Genomic DNA, 19,162 nt, shown 5'->3' with positions numbered 1-19,162 from the left:
GTCAAGAAATAGAGTTGAGAGATAAAGTAGTTTTTGCATAATTTTTGTGAAATTTGGGAATATATTATTTGGTAATGGCCTGTGATACCATAAAGACCATAGACTATATATTAAAATTTTCAATATTAGTATTATTAGTATCAATATAATTAAGTATTGATAATTATAGTTAAAAATACTGACATATGTCATTTGCTTATTGGTTGGGTGTAAACACCCCGGTGCGGGTAAGTTTTTTACTAAAAAATGTGATCCACAGCTTGCCTCATTTGGACAATATTTGCTTGAAGTTGATTAAAAGGGTTTTTGGTATTAACATTTTATGAGTAAAAATTATTATTTCACTTGAACTAGTTTTCACATAAGTTTTTAAACTTCAAATTTTTTATTTTAAGTTGAAATTAAATTGTAAAAACAAAATTATACAATAATGATTCAATATTTGCCAATAATGTTTGATTTGAAGTTATGTCTCAATGCCTACTTCGTCTTTTCCACATGATGTTCTACGAAAAGTGAGGTATTAATTTAAACATTTTAAATCTTCACCCAAACTTATCACAGTGACAGAATTTGGAGCCAGCAATTTTCCCTTGCATTTTGGCACGTGGATTATGTCTTGGCAAAATGGAAGAAATATCGTAGTCTCCTTTAATTCGAGCATGCAAACTATAGTTTTGTTTAATTCATCACAAAATTCAGTTTTTAGATGTAGAATTTTTTTAAAAAAAATAATGTAGGAATTAGAAGAGGAAAGTTTGATAGCAGAGGTTCTAAATAATTTTGAAAGTGCAATATCATTTTTATAGGATAATTCTGAATTTTGATAGGTCATCAAAGCTTATCTTTTGGAAGTTGATATATTAAATTTTAGGGATAAACATTGCATTTATTTATCTAAAAGAAAATTATTACTTAGGAATAACGTTGCATTTATCAAATAGTTTAAGAACCTTTGGGGCCATTAACTCTAAACGGAGTTCTTCAGGAAAAAAATTGAGTGTAATTTAAAAAGAAATACCACTTGTTGTAGATGTCGATGCTTTTAAATGTCTGGAGGGGATAGAGAAACAGAAATGACATTAATGATATTTAAAATAATACAGGTGAAAAAACAACTAAGAATGATACATATTTAAATCGTGAAAACTTTGTTATGATATTAGCACAAAACGAATTACTATAAGTAGCTAGGGTGAAACAGACTTACTTTGCCAAAAGAAAAATATTTGTCTCCATGAATATCACTGTTGGAAACTTATAAATATAATTCATTCTCATTATAAGAAATCAAGATTTGTCTGCATGCACTGCTCATAATAACTAAAAATTGAACTCTTTTGTAATGAGGCTAGGATATATTATACAAAGCATTACGTTAACAGAAGCAATTCCTTAAAACTGGTATACAATACAACCTCTCTCTTTTAAGTTGTTAGTTGAAGACCTGGTGGAACTGGAATTTCATTAGAATGTCCCGAGATGCAGAGATTGCCATGATTATCCTGTTCCCAATAAACCTCAACCATAAGCCCTCGAGGGTTCTCTGAGGATGTTGTCCCTGGGATCTCTACATACTTCGATCCTAAGGGTACCTTCATTGCATTGTAAGGCCAATTAGTGACTTTGTTTTTGAAAATTTTCATCTTTTCTCAGAATGCTGTTTAGCCGGTTAACGATATAATCTTCATCCAAATTCAAATTGAAGCACTTACCTGGAGAGTGGTTCCGGATGCTAATGCCAGTGTCTTGATGCTTCCTTCAGATTTGGCTTCCTCTAGCTCTGCCTTCTTTGCAATGTTCATAAACACTTCTTCTAGCGTTGTAAGACCTATCTGGATATTTAGTATGCCAAATTCCGTTTTCCTGTTTTCTAGCTTGGAGAAAAATTTCTGATGCAGGTGCACCAATAATATCAGGATAAAGTTTGACTACTCGTACAAATGTTATAATAGTTACTTACTCCTAGTTGATTCTCCTTCTCGTGAGGAATAACAAAAGTCAAGGACTTATCTTCCTCTTTTGGTGTGGCATCCAGGTGCTGTAAAACAGATAACTTAAGTCGAGAGCATGAGTTTATTAGTTAAAGAAAATCTGAAAAAAGCGCTCCTACTAAAAGACCTGTCTGAAGTATTCTTTGACTGCCTCACGTTTCCTGTCTATCACATTAGCAGCTGCAGAATTCACATCTTCAGCAACTTTATTCAGACTAACTTTAGTAATAAAACCAGCTCCAAATTGAGACTTCAATGTGGTTGATGTCCCAAGGCAGCGAAGTCTTCCCTTTGCCATAATTCCAATTCGATCCGATAAAATATCAGCTTCCTCCATAGAATGTGTTGTCAGAATGATTGAACGTCCTTGCTTTGCAGCCTCAATTACACTCCAGATATGCCTCCGAGTTACAGGATCCATACCAGTTGTCTACAAGTTGAAGAAATTTACTTCAGGATATAGAAAATACACGCATATTATTAAAGTAGTAAAGATTCACATACTGGTTCATCCAAAAAGAGAAGCTTCGGATTTCCAATCAATGCTATTGTTAAACTAAGGCGACGTTTCATTCCACCACTATAGCCACTGACTCTCACTTTCGCTACATCATCAAGTTTTACATCAGCTAATAAGCTTTTAGCTTCCTGTCATTCAAGTAAATGAAGAAGATCTTAGAGACAGATATCATCTGGAATGGCTGCACGATCAAACAAATTCCAGCATGAATGCAATTTTGTGTTAAGCTACTTCATATAAATATATGACTGCAGAATATAATATAGAACTGATGAATATGTAGATATTACAAATGCCGGATGGCAAATTCTTCCTCCCAAATGAGAAGTATTGAAGCTAGAGGATGTAGAATATCTATTTTTTTTTCCAATGATAGATAGTAAGTTGACACATGATATTTATTTTTGGTAACTTAAAGATGTAAAGGGGAGGAATCTTCCCTTCTTAATTCTATTTTCCACTTAAGCAATTCCTTTATAAGGATCTCACGACGTATAGAATTAGACTTAATTCTAACTTTGCTTTTGAGAAGATAAGGTATTGTGTCCCCCTCCTTCAAGTATTTATGTCTTGGTTACCTGTATATTGTAGTTGTCTAGGCCAAATCCCTCCTCACTACCACCAACACAAGGTGCATTTTATTAAAATACAGAAAATGCTTCATGGGCTCACCAATCTTTTTGAAGTTGCAGATAATCCTTTGATGCTGGCGAAGAGTTCAAGGTGCTCTTGTCCAGACAATGCATCCCAAAGAGTGTCAAACTGCAATAGGGTATGCAAAAGTTACTTTATGCTTTCTAAAAGTAAGCACCACAGAACTTGAATTGACTAGTAAATGGATACGGAACTACGACTACCTGTGAGCAGACTCCAATTAGCTTTCTTATGTTTGAAATGCCAACCGCACTTCGGATAGAGTTTCCATATATTAATGCTGTTATAAAGAAAAATGTATCAGTTATACAATTCTTTTTTTTTTTCACACTCAAACCATAAAAATCATTTGTAATGTTGAACTATTAAAGATATTACCATCTCCACGAGTCACTGGGATTATACCCGTTAAGCAACTAATTGCCGTCGTTTTGCCTGCTCCATTGGGTCCCAGGAGACAGAACAGTTGGTCCTTCTCAAGATTTAACCAAAGACCCTGAATTAAAAAGTGCACCTTTCATCACTAAACATATTCCATTACATGTTATGGTCAAATGCTGGAAGAAAGGACAAGAGTTTCCTGTGTTTGCTGGCTTTTGATATTGAAACTGGCACGCTATGTAGCAGGGGATCAGGCTCAGCCGAAAGGGGAAGTGCGTGATGGTAATCAATTCTAGATGGTGACGTCTATTATTTCGTGTGCCGATGCTATGTGATTAAATAGTTGTTAAAGACTTAGATTTTGTCAGAGAGTATTTCAATATTAGATTGTATGTTAGATTGTGTCTGATGGTATAGTCAAAGATTGTGGGTAAAAGCCATGATCTTAGGATACACTCTTGAAATTATGTCTCTAGCTTTGTGTATATATTCTAGGAGTAATCTATCTTTTGCAGTATGAAGTGAAATACACTTACATCATTCACATGGTATCAGAGCCTCTACGATCTCGGTAGAGACTCGAATACTTTTTCCAATTGCTTTTTCTGTCAGTCACTACTCCGGTGGATTTTTCCGACCACCTTTTCCGGTTGCTTTTTCCGACATCCACTTCTTCGGGACTTTTATTTCAGATACGTGAGGTCGACCATTTATTCCGGTCTTACCCATCACATTCTCTAAAATCTCCAAAGTAGTTTACGGTCAGATCTTGTTACTCTCTGACCCGACTCTATTAATAAGCTCCTTTCCCCGCCAGATCTTGTGATTTTGGTGAGAGGAAAAGAAAACTATTCTGTTAGATAGAGGGGATTTTTCGTTTGAAGCAGAAGAGTAAAACTTTGGTTTTGAAAAGCTTTTTCAAAAGTAAAGCTTTCTTTATTTCAAGTCATACTTTATTACTTTGTCTTTACATGTGGGGGTCATTCTTACAAGCTTTCTTGTCCAACAAAGTCTTCTATTTCATTACACAGTGCTCTTACTTTTGTCCTCTTTCCCATACTATTTTGTACCCTTGCCTTCTTGAAATTTAATATCAAAATGACAGGTGAGTCATCCACAACAGAAGAAGTCAAACCATTTTTCTCTTCAATTTCGAATCCTTCCACCATTACTACTGTTAAATTACAAGGTAGTAATAATTACTCACCATGGTCTTCTTCAGTTGAAATGTGGTTCATGGGACAAGGATATGAGAATCACTTAGTCAAAAATGCTAGTAAAATTGGCACTAGTGAAAAGACTAAGTGGACCCGAATTGATGCACAATTGTGTAATTTTTTATGGAACTCTTTGGATCCTAAATTACTCAACTTGTTTCAATCTTGTAAAACTTGCTATAAAGTTTGGACTAAAGTTAAAGCTTTGTATACGAACGATATACAATGAATATACAAAGTAGTTTCAGATTTAGTCCAACTTCGGCAGAACAATCAAGATATGGCGAGTTATTTAGGACAAATAGATACCTTGAAAGATCAATTTAACTCACTCATGCCACTTACTGCAAGTGTCACCACCCAGGAGCAACAAAGAGATAAGCTTTTTATGGTTTTGGAACTGAAAGGACTTCGATCTGATCTCAGCCCTGTAAAGGATCAGATCTTGGCAAGCTCTGTAGTTCCTTAATTAGTTGAGGTTTCAGCTCGACTATTGCGTATTGGAACAGAAACACTTGATACTAATAAAGTGGAGACACCTGTATTAGTTGTGCAAAATGAAAATCCACAAGAACAAAATGTCTCTCAAAGAGGAAAAGGTAAAAGCACCAGACCCTACTGCAATTACTGCAACAAGCCAGGCCATACTCGACAAACTTGTTGGAAACTGCATGGTCGACCATACGTACAAACAATCGCAGTACAGCCCACATGGTTCAAAATGGTGGTGAAACAGATGATCAACATGCTAATTTTATTACTTTATCTGGAGTGGATTAGAGTGATTACCTGCAGTATCAAGCGGCTAAACAACAATCACTCTCATCTGGCACCTCAAAAACTGGTAATTCCTTTGCTTTTCTGAGCAGGTCTTCACCCAATTGCTCGTGGATACTGGACTCGGGTGCATCTGATCATATCTCCGGTAATCAGAATCTTTTTTCAAACCTTATTCCTTTCTCAACCCTCCCTGCGGTTACCCTTGCTAATGGCTCGCGAACTGCAGTAAAAGGAATAGGAGAAGTGCAATTTCTTCCCTCTATCTCTATAAACTCAGTTTTATTTGCTCCAGAATGCCCATTCAATTTGATTTCCATTAGTAAATTAACCAAAAGTCTTAATTGTTCTGTCACTTTTTTTGCTAACTCTGTTGTTGTGCAGGACTAGAGAACGGGGAAGACGATTGGAACAGGATATGAGTCACAGGGACTATATCATATATCCAGATCACAACCACCAGTTGCCTTCACTTTCGTTGCGTCAGCTGATCTACTCCACGGCCGTTTAGGTCACCCGAGTCTTGCAAAGCTTCATAAATTAATTCCTAGTCTTTCCACATTGTCTTATTTTGAATGTGAATCTTGTCAGCTTGGGAAACACACCCGCACTTCATTTCATAAAAGAGTTAATAATAGGGCGTCATCTATGTTTGACATTGTTCACTCAGATGTTTGGGGTCCTAGTCGTGTTGTTTCAAGTTTAGGATTTCAATATTTTGTTGCCTTTATTGATGACTTCTCCCGTTGCACATGGGTATTTTTAATGAAAAATCGTTCTGAATTATTCTCTTTTTCAAAACTTTTGCGTTGAGGTAAATAATCAATTTGGTGTTTCAGTAAAGGTATTACGTAGTGACAATGCAAAAGAGTATTTATCATTCCCTTTCACTAGTTTCATGTCATCTCAAGGAATCACTCATCAGACCTCATGTGCATATACTCCTCAACAAAATGGAGTTGTCGAACATAAAATCGGGATCTCATTGAAACTGCTTGTACCTTACTTATCACGTTCCTCTTCGTTTTTGGGGAGATGTTGTTCTCACTGCTTGCTATCTGATCAATAGGATGCCTTCTTCTGTGTTGCAACATCAAAGTCCACACTCAATTCTCTTTCCAGGTCAAAATCCCTATCATTTACCTTTGAGAGTGTTTGGATGTACTTGCTTTGTTCATGATCACAGTCCTGGAAATGACAAACTCCAACCAAAGTCAATTAAGTGTGTCTTTCTTGGATATTCTCGTTACCAGAAAGGTTATAAATGCTATGATCCAAAAGCACATAAATATTTGATCTCTGTGGATGTAACCTTCTTTGAGACATCTCCCTATTTTTCACTAAACACTACAAACAGAAATTTGATACCTCAAGTTTTGCCAGTGCCTACATTTCCTATACCGCAGGTTAGTCTTACAGACAGACCTCAAAGCTCTCCTCCTCTCCAAGTATACTCCAGACGTGCCCGTCCTCTAGCTAATACTAATGATAGCACTACAACTGATTCGGATACATTGGTAGCTCCCGATGACTCATTTCTTGCTCCTAAGTCACCTGCTCCAGTCATGCCTTCATCAGATGCAGTAACTCCACCAATCGCCATACGCAAAGAGGGGCAGTTGTAAGCACGTGATTTTTGCCCTATATGAGAATTACTCCCAAAAAATTCAAAAAATAAAATAATTTTTCTTGGTGTGCAATTTTTGTGATATTTTGTGTAACTATTTGTATGTTTGTCTATACATGTTTATTTGTTAAATTAATAAAAAAATACAAAAATAGGCATCTTTTGCATTTTTAGCATTTAATGTCCAAATGAACAATTTTATGCTTAATTATTACTTAATTGTGCGTTAATTGTTATTGGAAGTTAATTTGCGCTTTTATAACTTAATTTAGTTCTTAATAATAATTTAAGTACTTTTATAATTTAGTTTTAGAAAAATAAAAGAAGAAAAGAGAACAAAAATACAAAGAAAAATCGGATTGGGCCACTTCTTCAATTTCAAACCACAGGCCCAAATAATTGCCCAACTTTCCCCATGACCCGGTCCGTTTCAAACCGGGTCGACCCGGTCCGCTCCATTAACCCAACACCCCATCTTCATTTTTGTCCAACACAAAACAAAACCAAAAAAATAAAAAATAAAAGGTGAATTATCACTATTAATAGTTTTATTTTTTGTTTTTTTTATATATAAAAAAAATCCGAAAATATTTTATTTTATTTTTTTATTTTTATTTTTTTATTTTTTTTAAAAAAACATATATAATAATTTCGGGAATGTTTTTTTAAAAAAAAAAAAAAGTAAAAGAATGTAGAAAATTTTAAAAAAAAAAAAAATTAAAAGTAAAAGAAGGTTGGAATTAAAAAATAAATATAAAGGTATCTGAAAATTTAAAAAAATTTAAAGTAATTGAAAGTAGCATTTTTAAAAGAAAAAGAAAAGATAGTGGTTTGTTTTTTAAAGAAAAGTTAAATAAAGTGAGATTCTCTTTTAAAAAAAAATAAAAAGTGGGATTTTAAATAAGATAAAGTAATTAAAGTTGGAATTTTAAAAATAAAAGTAAATAAAGGTGGGATTTCTTTTTCTAAAAAAATAAAAGCAATTTGTAAGTGGGATTTCTTTTAATTAAAAAAATAATAAAATAATAAAAAAAAATCTGAAAATTTCGAAAATTTTGCTATAAATAGAAGAGAAAATTTAGGAAGAAGGGTGGAAAAAAAGAGAGGAAAAACTAGATAGAGAGAAGAAAAAAAGAGGGGGCGGAGTGAGAAGTATACACCCGATATACATTCTGGATACACTGAATATACAGGGACAGAATTCATTTTGGAGAGTTTTGAAGTTGAAAAGAATAGTTACTGTTTCATTGCCTCGCTTAAGATCTGAAATAGTCAGAACCTTCCTGCCTTTTACTTCTTCTCTATACTTGGAGTCGTTTATAGTCTCCTGGGTTTACTACTATTCCTACTGTTACTGGTCTATTCCTGTGTTGCTGGACTGTCGTTGTTGTGCTACATTGTTACTACTGTTGCTGCTTCTCAGCTTCATCTTCTCTTGTTTTCCAATACCAGGTACATGTCTTTTAAATTTTAAGTTGGAAAGAGATTCAACATGACTCATCAATGAAGTTTGAATTGAAATTCTGTTTTCTATTTGTCCAAGTTCATCAATTTAAATTTCATTTTTGTTTTATGTTAGTTAATTAGTAGTGAATTCAATTTGATAGCTATGAGCTAATTGTCTTACTTTAAAAGTTCGTATAAAGATTTGTAATAATATTAGCTCATTATCTCATTAGTTTAATCATATTAAATTGTCAAAGTAGGGAATATGGCATGAATGTTGGTCATTATTTAATTTTGTTGTTAGTTAAGCAAGAAGTGATGTAGAAGTGCCAAGAAAATTACAGTAGTGATATTTATTGTTAAATAAGGTTAAGATGGTGTTGTTGGTATATTTTTATAAGATAATAGATGTGTGTATAAACGTTGGCGAAAGGTGATATGATGTAGCTTGTTACAATGTTAAAATGTTATGAATGTTTACGATATACAGTTAAGTTGCATGTAAGGTAATTTTATTGAATTAACTTGTATAATAATTCCTTTCTTATAAACTCGATACCTATATACCTTCATAAGACAAATTGATCAAATAATTAGGCTTATTAGATTAAAAGCGATTATATAAGAATGAAACGAGATGTATAAGTACCAATTGCAACACTTGATATCAATGGTAATTAGAAATAGAATTTGCATTAAGTAAATCATGAAAAAAAAATTTGGAAAATATTTCCTTCCTTTATGAATCATTCATTTTCAGTTTTATATGCAATTTATTCTTTGATATATATATATATATATATATATATATATATATATATATATATATATATATATATATATATATATATATATATATATGTCATATTTGTTTTTTTTTAAATAATATTAATCATATTTGTATTCTGTCCTTTGAAATTGAATAGTTGAAATGAATATAACTTATATTCGGAAAATATAATCAACGGTCAACATTTAATAAATTGTAAATTCTTTTCAAAGAATTTAAGGGCACCTTAAATGGGAATTTATCATGATTTTCACATAAAAATGTATAGATATAATAAACAATTTGTGGAAAATCCCTAATATCATTACGAATATTTTGCACAATTAGGGATACGTTCGCGTACCCTGATTATATTTTTAAAAGCAAAAATTCGGATTATGCGTACGCGCAATTTCGAACGAATATTTAATAAAAGGATTTTTCCAAAAGGCGTTAAATCAATTTCATAAAAACCCGAGATGTACGGTTCATTATTCAAGAAAAACAAATATTCTTGATCCAACACAATTTCGAAAAATGATTGCTTAATAAATATATTATAAAAAGTTATTGTGTACACGTACGCGTGACACAAGTCCGCAATTTTTTTTAACACGAATATACGTACGCGTAATTCGATTCAAAGAAGGGTCATCAATAAGCGGTAGTAAAAACATGTAACATCAATGTATTTAATAAAATCAAGGTAATTAAGCCAATAATAAAAACAGTTAAGCGACCGTGCTAGAACCACGGAATCCGGAAATGCCTAACACCTTCTTCCGGATTAACAGAATTCCTTACTCAGGATTTCTGGTTCGCAGAATAATAAACAGAGTCATATTCTCCTCGATTCAGGGATTATAATTGGTGACTTGGGACGCCTTAAAATTCCCAGGTGGCGACTCTAAAACAAATAAACAAATCTCGTTTCGACTGTCCTTCAATTGGAGAAAACTCCCCACGCGCCCCGCGGGCGCGGCGAAAAGGAGGTGCGACACTCAGAAACCAGTACGATTTAACTGCTTAAGTTATCATCGATTGTCCCCATTATATTATACCTTTGTATCTTCCTTATCTCATGTACCTATACCAAAGACTGTTGGTGAAGCATTGGAACATTCAGGGTGGAAAGGGGCTATGATCGAAGAAATGACTGCTCTAGAGACCAATAACACTTGGGAATTGGTCTAGTTACCGAAAGGAAAATCCATTGTTGGATGTCGGTGGATCTATACAATAAAGGTAGGTTCAGATGGAACAATTGATCGGCTGAAAGCTCGCCTTGTTGCTAAAGGATACACCCAGATTTATGGCCTTGATTATGGTGACACATTCTCTCCCGTTGCCAAAATTGCATCTGTCTGACTGCTTATCTTCTTAGCAGCAATGTGTTGTTGGCCGCTTCATCAACTAGATATAAAGAATGCCTTCTTACATGGTGAGCTTGCTGAGGAAGTTTATATGGAGCAACCTCCTGGGTTTGTTGCTCAGGGGGAGTCAAATTTAGTATGCCGTCTGAAACGTTCACTATATGGCCTTAAGCAATCTCCGAGAGCATGGTTTGGCAGATTTAGCTCTGTTGTCCAACAATTTGGGATGTCTCAAAGTGAAGCAGATCACTTCGTTTTCTATCGACATAATGGTCCAAAAAATAATATTTATCTGGTCGTTTATGTTGATGACATTGTCATAACTGGAAATGATCAAGAAGGAATATCTCAACTAAAGTAGCATCTATTTAGTCACTTTCAAACCAAGGACTTGGGGAAGTTAAAGTATTTCTTGGGAATCGAGGTAGCACAATCCAAGACCGGTATTGCTATCTCACAAAGAAAATATGCTTTGGACATACTAGAGGAAACATGCATGTTAAACTGCAAACCTATTGACGCTCCTATGGATCCAAATGTCAAACTCGTCCCTGGACAGGGGGAGCCATTGAATGATCCTGGCAGATATCGAAGACTGGTCGGTAAACTGAATTATCTTACTATCACATGACCTGATATTTCATTTGCAGTAAGTGTGGTTAGTCAGTTTCTCCAAGCTCCCTGTAAAGATCATTGGGACGCAGTAATTCGTATCCTAAGATACATCAAAAAAGCTCTGGGGCAAGGACTATTATATGAAGACAAAAGTCACACAGACATTGTTGGATATTCTGATGCTGATTGGGCAGGTTCTCCGTCAGATAGACGCTCTACTTCTGGGTACTGTATCATGAATGGGGGAAATCTAATCTCTTGGAAAAGCAATATGTTGTTGCTAGATCTAGTGCAGAAGCAGAATATCGAGCTATGGCCCTTGCCACATGCGAGCTTATTTGGTTGAAACAACTCCTCCAAGAGTTAAAATGTGTTGAGTTCAAACAGATGGAGCTTATATGCGACAATCAGGCTGCCCTTCATATTGCCTCTAATCCAGTTTTTCATGAAAGAACGAAACATATAGAGGTGGATTGTCATTTTATTACGCAGAAGATCGAGTCCGGATGCATTGCCACTAGCTTTGTCGGTTCAAATGACCAATTGGCAGATGTCCTTACTAAGTCCCTTAGAGGGGCTCAGATTGAATACATTTGTAGCAAGCTTGGAGCATATGACATTTACGCTCCAGCTTGAGGGGGAGTGTTAAGACTTAGATTTTGTCAGAGAGTATTTCAATATTAGATTGTATGTTAGATTGTGTCTGATGGTATAGTCAAAGATTGTGGGTAAAAGCCATGATCTTAGGGATACACTCTTGAATTATGTCTCTAACTTTGTGTATATATTCTAGGTGTAATCTATCTTTTGCAGTATGAAGTAAAATACACTTACATCATTCACAATAGTAAAATGGAAATTAGAGTTATTTCATTATGAAGAAAGGCAGCAGAGATAAATGATGGTTTCCACAAACTCAAGGTATAAACTAAATGTGAATACTTATTGCTGCAACAAAAAAAACTCCAGATTTGCGCCATTCAACTTTAGCCAAAAAGCTACTTTGTAGTGAGGGAGTATAGGGAAATTCACCTGGACAGCTCTGTAAGCTTTCTTAATCTTGCATGTACAGTAAAAACAGCATAGACAACAAGAGTGGCAACTTAAGCTCATTGTTCCAGAATATGTCTTGGAAAGGTCTCGTAGCTGAACAGCAACATTGGGATTAATAATGCCTCCCTTGACTTGTTGTTTCACCCTGTTTTCCTCGTCGAAAACACCCTCATTATCTTGGGAGAAACTGTCATTTGATAGTGCAGAACCAGAACCTAAAATGGGGGCATTTTCTGAAACAACAACTGAGAAAGAGCGTGGTTTTTAAATGAAATCAATAGGAAACTAATAAGGAAATGAGAGTTAATTTGAAATTCCAGTACCTTCCGGCTTCTCTTGACTTCGCCCTGTCCAATATCCAGGTTTTATAAAATAGAAAAGGGGTTTCCTTACACCTGCTGAGTTGGGTATGATATTGTCTAGGTAGATAGCCAAAACAAGCCACAAGAAGCAAGTTGATATAAGCCATCGATAATAGTGGAGCTGGCAAGACAAAAAAGTTCAGGAAATGGTTAATCGGCCTTATTTTGGAATAAATATGGTACTATAATACAGGATTGCATGATTCAAAAGGCTGAAAATCAAAAGAGAATTCAAAAGGCTACCATACCATTGAGTAGCATGATTCACCCAAATCACATCCTGATAACCTGCTCCAGCTGATCCCATCACTGTCTGATCCATTTTGTAACACATTTATGCCTCCAGCAAAAGGATTAGGTGGAAAAAAGGACCAAAGTATTCTTCTATATCTTGTTTTAATGTCTGTATCACCATAGAGGGCCGGTGAAAATGTCTGTATTATAATAAAAAGAAACCAATTACTATAAGTGACTTGAGATTTATTATGTTTTAGAATTCTGAAAATTGACTTGCCAGAGTCCCGACACCAATTACAAATATAGCAAAACCAGCAGATGTGGTCGAAGAGGACTTGCGGATGAAGTTTGACAGTAGGAAGGCAAAACCAACCTAGCACAACAAGATGCAACAAGTTATCAGTCCACAGATATTGCAAATGTGGCTTAACTTAAACATAGCTTTCTATTTTAAAGGAGGGAACTCACCATGTTGAATTGGAAAAGAAAGAATAAAAGTAGTACAATCGTAAAGCTGTTTCTCAAGAAAAGGTGAAGCTGAAACATCATGCCAAACAGGACTATAAGGAGTGAGGAAATGAATGCCTTAAGTCCCTCCCATATTAGCCACGAGCACCAATAGGAAGAGTCATAAAGTCCCATCACAGTCATTGCCTGAAAATCAAATGAGAAAAATGGGACAAAAAGTTGAAGTAATTCCATAAGTTAGTACACTCCAATAATTAACAAGATTTCATGGAACCAACTTTGTTCCAAGCAGCAACATACGTTTCTAATATCCAACTATCTGACATAAATGTCAAAAGACATGATACTTGTTACAAATTTTCATATTTTGCAAGCGATTTAAGTGCATTTCATAGTAATCTTGATTTTTCGTTTTATATAATCCTCTATGCAAAGATGAAACAGAATAAAATATAAGTATTCCTAGAAACTTCATAAGAGCATGACATCTATACATAGTGAAATAACTTTCTGATTAATGATTACAATATATGGGAAAGTGCACAAAATCTTTTCTACGATAACAATGCACTAATAACCTGTCGAAGTTTGAGCTCCTTCTCAAGAACCATTAAGCTAATCTGAAATACAAAACCAAACATAGAAATTGCATAGAAGAAGATTGGACTGAACATTTCAACCAATGGCATAGCATCCATTGGGGAGTTAGCGTTTAGTAATGTATAGCTCTCATCTGTATCTTCTAGTACAGGATGTGGATATTCCTCGAGACCCACATTCCAGCTGAACTTTGAATCTGTGAAAAGGGGATTGCAGTCTTATTGATCATAATGTTTATTGATGAGAAGCCATTAAGGTTTTTTATGCCTGTCAAATTTTAAACTGATGGTAATGAAGCTAAATTGTTATCTTATATTACCTCCAAGCAAAGACCTCGCGATTTCACGAGATGCAGCTAATTGAAGGGGAATTAGGAATTTGAAAGTAGGATCTTCAGGTTGCCTTGGAACCGGAATATATGTAGAAGTATTTGTTACTACACCATAGCTTATAACTGTGGCATTTCGTTCCACAAAATGCAAAGCTCCAGGGGTACGCATTGGATCATTGAGAAGCCATTTTGTCAATTCGTCTTTCATGCTAAATGACTTAACCTGCAAATGAAAGAGTTTAAATCATGTGCAACACAGAAGCATCTTGTCCACATTGTATTAAAAATCAAGTAACTTGGTCAAAAGCAAAACTCTGTAACAATACTTTTACCTAACATGTTAAATTTGTAGAAAAAGATGAATTTTCAGCTGCAACTAGCAGACAGCAAATTTACTTAGTACTTGAAAAGTTGGAAAATGAGTGTCAAAGCATCTATTTTGCAAATTTTGATTCCTGAACTATTACGGAATAAATTCTACATTCAATAACTAATTACATAAAAGTACTATAAATCAGAATTTATTATTATGAAAAACATTTTCCATATTGAAAGTGACTCTCCGAATAGTAATAATGTTTCACAAAACAGGAGAAAGGAATCATTTACTAGTGTCCTTTAAAAGATAATTTTTAATTCAAAAAGCTTAAAATGAATAGCAGTGTTTCTACATTGTTAGGAGGACTCAGATTATTAACTGATGTTTCAAAACAAGATGGTCAAAACATCTAATTGTCCTCATAAATTCATACGTATATAAACTTCTTTAACATTGTTTTAAATAAAAATATCTATTAAAAATTACATAAATCAGAATCTTTTATAACAAAAGGTACTTAAAAAATTTTACAATATGGGCCACGCAAAATGAAGAGAAAAGGTCAAATTTTGCCCATGTACTCTGTACACTTTTGATTCACTCATACCCTTGCCATTAGCAAATTGTCTCGTATTTGTCTTTGCACGGAGCTCCAACATGAAATGGGTGAAATCCACGTGTCCAAATTCTTCAAGAAAAAAAGTTTCAATTTATCTTTCAACTTTCGAAAATTACCCCGAGGTTGGAGCTTTGCTAGGCGTCAAGATGTATGCGGTCAAAATCGAGGAGCATGATTTTTGAAGTCTTAAATTGAGCTGTGAATCCGAGCCCGAGCGACTCGAGGTAGAGGTCAGACCCGGGTGGGGAGCATACACCTCAAGGAAGCAGATCGAAGACCAGGCTCGACCTATATCGAGAGCAGTACATTCTTGGGGGCAATCAAGAAAGAGCGGGAATTTCTTTAGGACACGTGGACCTAGGCATTAATTATAGGATAAGGATTGTATGAAATGGTATAGGTCCGTACTAGGCCGTTATACACCTATACCAATAGAATTCTTTACCTTTATGAGCAATGTACTATAGTGGGGTTTTCTCCTCCTATATAAAGGGGACCCCAATCATTTTGTAAAAAGATCATATCATTCAGTGCAATAGAGCATTCTTATTCTTCTCTTGTTTAACGTGCACAACAATTATTCTTGAGCTTTATTGCATTTACTTTATTATTCATACTTTGTTGGTCTTAGCTGACCTTGAGGTCCCTGAGTAGACGAACTCGAGACCCCCTACTGCCTCAACAACGTTGATCTGGTTCATTATTCCTTCTTATTAAAGTTCAATATTACTTGTATAATCGTTAGTATTAGAATAAATCACATATCTTTAAAACCACAAATTATCTTTAATTGTTACTCATATTTTTCGAGGTAAACACAAGAACTATAATGAGCCTTTTTGACGGAAAATTTTATTTAATTTGGGGTAGTGCAGGGCCAAATTTGATCATTTTTCCTAAAATGAAAGATCTCAACACACAAAGCATTAATGCTTGTAATTACCTTGGTAGGAGATATGGAGCGACCCGGATTATTAGCAAGAATTCCATTAACAATGGATTGAATTCTTGGATTACCACTTCCACTCCACACAAAATCATAACACGGACGTTTCATAAAGAACTTGTGCTCACATGGAGGTATTGATGGGTTCATCAGAGGCTTTGGATCAGTGACAGCTCCGATTGCTGACGGATGTTTTGCCTTATAATCCATGGCCTTTTGGATTCCAAACAAAAGAGCCATAAACAAGAGTGATGAGAACAGTTGAAGAAATGTTGCTCTTTTGCTTCTCATTGAGATAAACAAGTTTTTCTTCAGTAAAGCCGTTGTTTGTTGCCAAAACAAACGAAATCCCATCTGCAGCTCCATTTCAGCCATCACAAAATTTGATTGAGGTTTTAACACTTGAAGAAACAATTTATGGATATTGGGAGTGAAAAATGGAGGAGTTAATTACCACTTTAATTTGCATGGTATAATAATTTATAATGGGAAATTAAATGTGAAGTCTCTAGGACCTGTGGTACTAATATTATTTCTAATGTTCTATTTTTGCTGTCAAGTGTTTTAAATGCTGCTGACTAGATTTCCGCCAATTTTCCGTTACGTAATGGGGAAATGACTGATCTAACCCTTTACAGATGTGTTTTGCCGAAAAATCAAATTGGAAAACTCAAACAAACCTACGATTTTGTCGTTGTTGACGGACAAGACAAAAAGGAAAAACTGACTGACTGACTGAACGTAGGCAGTAGTAAGATCGGACTAGATCTGAAGTAAGATACTAAGATGTAAAAAGTTGACAGTGATAAGAAAAGTGGAAATATTTAGTTATTGCGTTATTTAAGATGTCATGTTTTAACAATTCACGACGGGACAGCCATGGAACATACTAACCAAAACCCATAATTAGTTCCATATTACTATCATTAGTATAAAACGTCCTGTTGGACCAATCAAATTATGTATCCAGACAACTATCATCGTAATTGAGGATAGAGGAACTCAATTATTATAATTGTAACTGACAGCGGTTAGACATTTTTGGGACCTAATTTTTCGCAGTATATTTTAAAAATATGTGTCTGTCAAATATATATATAAGTAGTGTGTAAATTGAAATGGTAATTGATAGCTCAGTATTACGATCTGTTGAATGATCAAAGTACAACCTTGGTGTTTATTTTTTATGTTAAGGTTGTGTCATTTTCAAGTATATATAAGATGAGTAAGAAGATAAGACTGACTCAATCTTTTACTACAATTTATATAAACTGAATATAATTTCGATTTATTGAATTCTTTTTTTCATTTGAGAATAGTTAGATAAATCATAAATATTACATAAGCTTTGATGATTTATGTCAGTTATTGAATATTAAAGTAAGTACTTCAAATACCATCACATGATCATTACTCTTAAGTATAGAAAAACTACTAGTAATGAATACACATTTATTTTCACCATTTTTGTTGCTAATAAGGGAAACGAATTTTGAATGCATATTGTTTGTTTATTATGAAATCTGACCATGTGAAGCAAATAATAATACAAATTTAAACCATAGTCTTTATTTAATAACATCCATGTGAACGATTTAATAGATGGTACATTATATATCTTTTTAAAAATTTAGTGGCACAAATAGCAATGGTCCTACCATTAAACTACATTCAAATTGAGATCTTGTTTCGATATTAGGGAAAATAATAAATGAAGGGGAAGTTAAGAAGTTCCTTTTACCTTCATAAAACAAAGAAGAGGCATCCTTTTTGGAAAAAGATTAATGTGGGAGGAAAATAAATTCATAAATTTTCTTTTTACTCCAAAGGGAACAAAAGAAAGAAAATGATAGTTCTTTATAGCCTGTTTGGTTTAGCTTCTAAAATTAACTTATTTTGAGAAGTGATTTTTTTTTCAAAAGTGTTTTTTTAAAGTACTTTTGGTGAGAAACAATTTGTGCTTGGTTAATTAATTTGAAAAACACTTCTAAGGAAGAATTAGTGTTTGACTAAGTTTTTTTAAAAAATGCTTCTTTTCTCAAATTTTCAAAAAGTATTTTTGGGGGAGAAACTACTCTTTTCTATTTCTCCAAAATTGTTTTTACTTCTACTCAAAAATTCTTTTTTTTAAAAAAAAAAAAAATCTTGGCCAAATTAAACACTTCAACTTTGAAAAAAAAAGTGTTTTTGACGAGAAGTTTAATTTTGTGTCTCATACAACTTACACTAGTTGTATGAGGCTCCTTTTTGTCTCACAAATTTGTGGACTCCAATCTTACATTTCTGGGTCCACAGAAATCTGGGTCCACAAAACTGTGAGACAAAAAAGTTGTCTCATACAGCTAGTATCAGTTGTATGTGACACAAAATAAAATTTTCCGTTTTTGACCATGAAGAAACTTGGCCAAACACGCTATTAAATCCTCTTCTATTTTTGTCATAAGTATTTTTTTAATATTTTAATTTTTACCGTTTTACACATTTAATGGAAGGTAGAAAAAATGCGGAATTTGTAACTTTTGTTACTACATTTAACTTTTAAGTTGTGTTCTCTTACAGCTTGTTTGGATGGTTGTTACGCATCGTTTCATAATGTATCGTATCGTACTATATTGTATTATATTGTATCGTTTGATAAATACAATGTTTGGATAGATTGTGTCGTTTGCCATCGTTTCATGATATCACGCACCAGCAATATGAAGAATAAACTTGCAATATTATAAAGAAAAGTTATGATACAAGGTAAAATTACTATATAAAAAAGTAGGGTAAATGATAAAATAAAATAATTTAATAATAATAAAGGGTGAGATTGAGAGAAAAAGACAAGGTAACGACGCAACCACACCAA

General features: G+C 34.1%; 1 protein-coding gene across 1 annotated transcript; it reads right to left on the bottom strand.

Moving 5' to 3' along the window:
- Positions 1–1,279: 1,279 nt before the first annotated feature.
- On the bottom strand, positions 1,280–16,813 carry LOC104233274 (ABC transporter A family member 11-like). Its single transcript, XM_070160215.1, has 16 exons — positions 16,306–16,813; positions 14,413–14,647; positions 14,072–14,289; positions 13,494–13,679; positions 13,303–13,398; positions 13,037–13,222; positions 12,750–12,909; positions 12,406–12,671; positions 3,547–3,664; positions 3,372–3,448; positions 3,187–3,276; positions 2,499–2,642; positions 2,122–2,424; positions 1,964–2,041; positions 1,716–1,892; positions 1,280–1,595 (listed from the first exon to the last, which is right to left on the bottom strand). The coding sequence occupies exons 1-16, from the start codon at positions 16,681–16,683 to the stop codon at positions 1,428–1,430; spliced, it is 2,880 nt and encodes a 959-aa protein (XP_070016316.1). The 5' UTR covers positions 16,684–16,813; the 3' UTR covers positions 1,280–1,427.
- Positions 16,814–19,162: the final 2,349 nt, after the last annotated feature.

This window comes from Nicotiana sylvestris, chromosome 10 (genome assembly GCF_000393655.2).
Source record: "Nicotiana sylvestris chromosome 10, ASM39365v2, whole genome shotgun sequence".
In the NCBI taxonomy this organism is placed as follows: domain Eukaryota; kingdom Viridiplantae; phylum Streptophyta; class Magnoliopsida; order Solanales; family Solanaceae; genus Nicotiana; species Nicotiana sylvestris.
The sequence above is the reverse complement of the archived record's forward strand: the minus strand, read 5'-3'. Positions and strand labels throughout refer to the sequence as shown.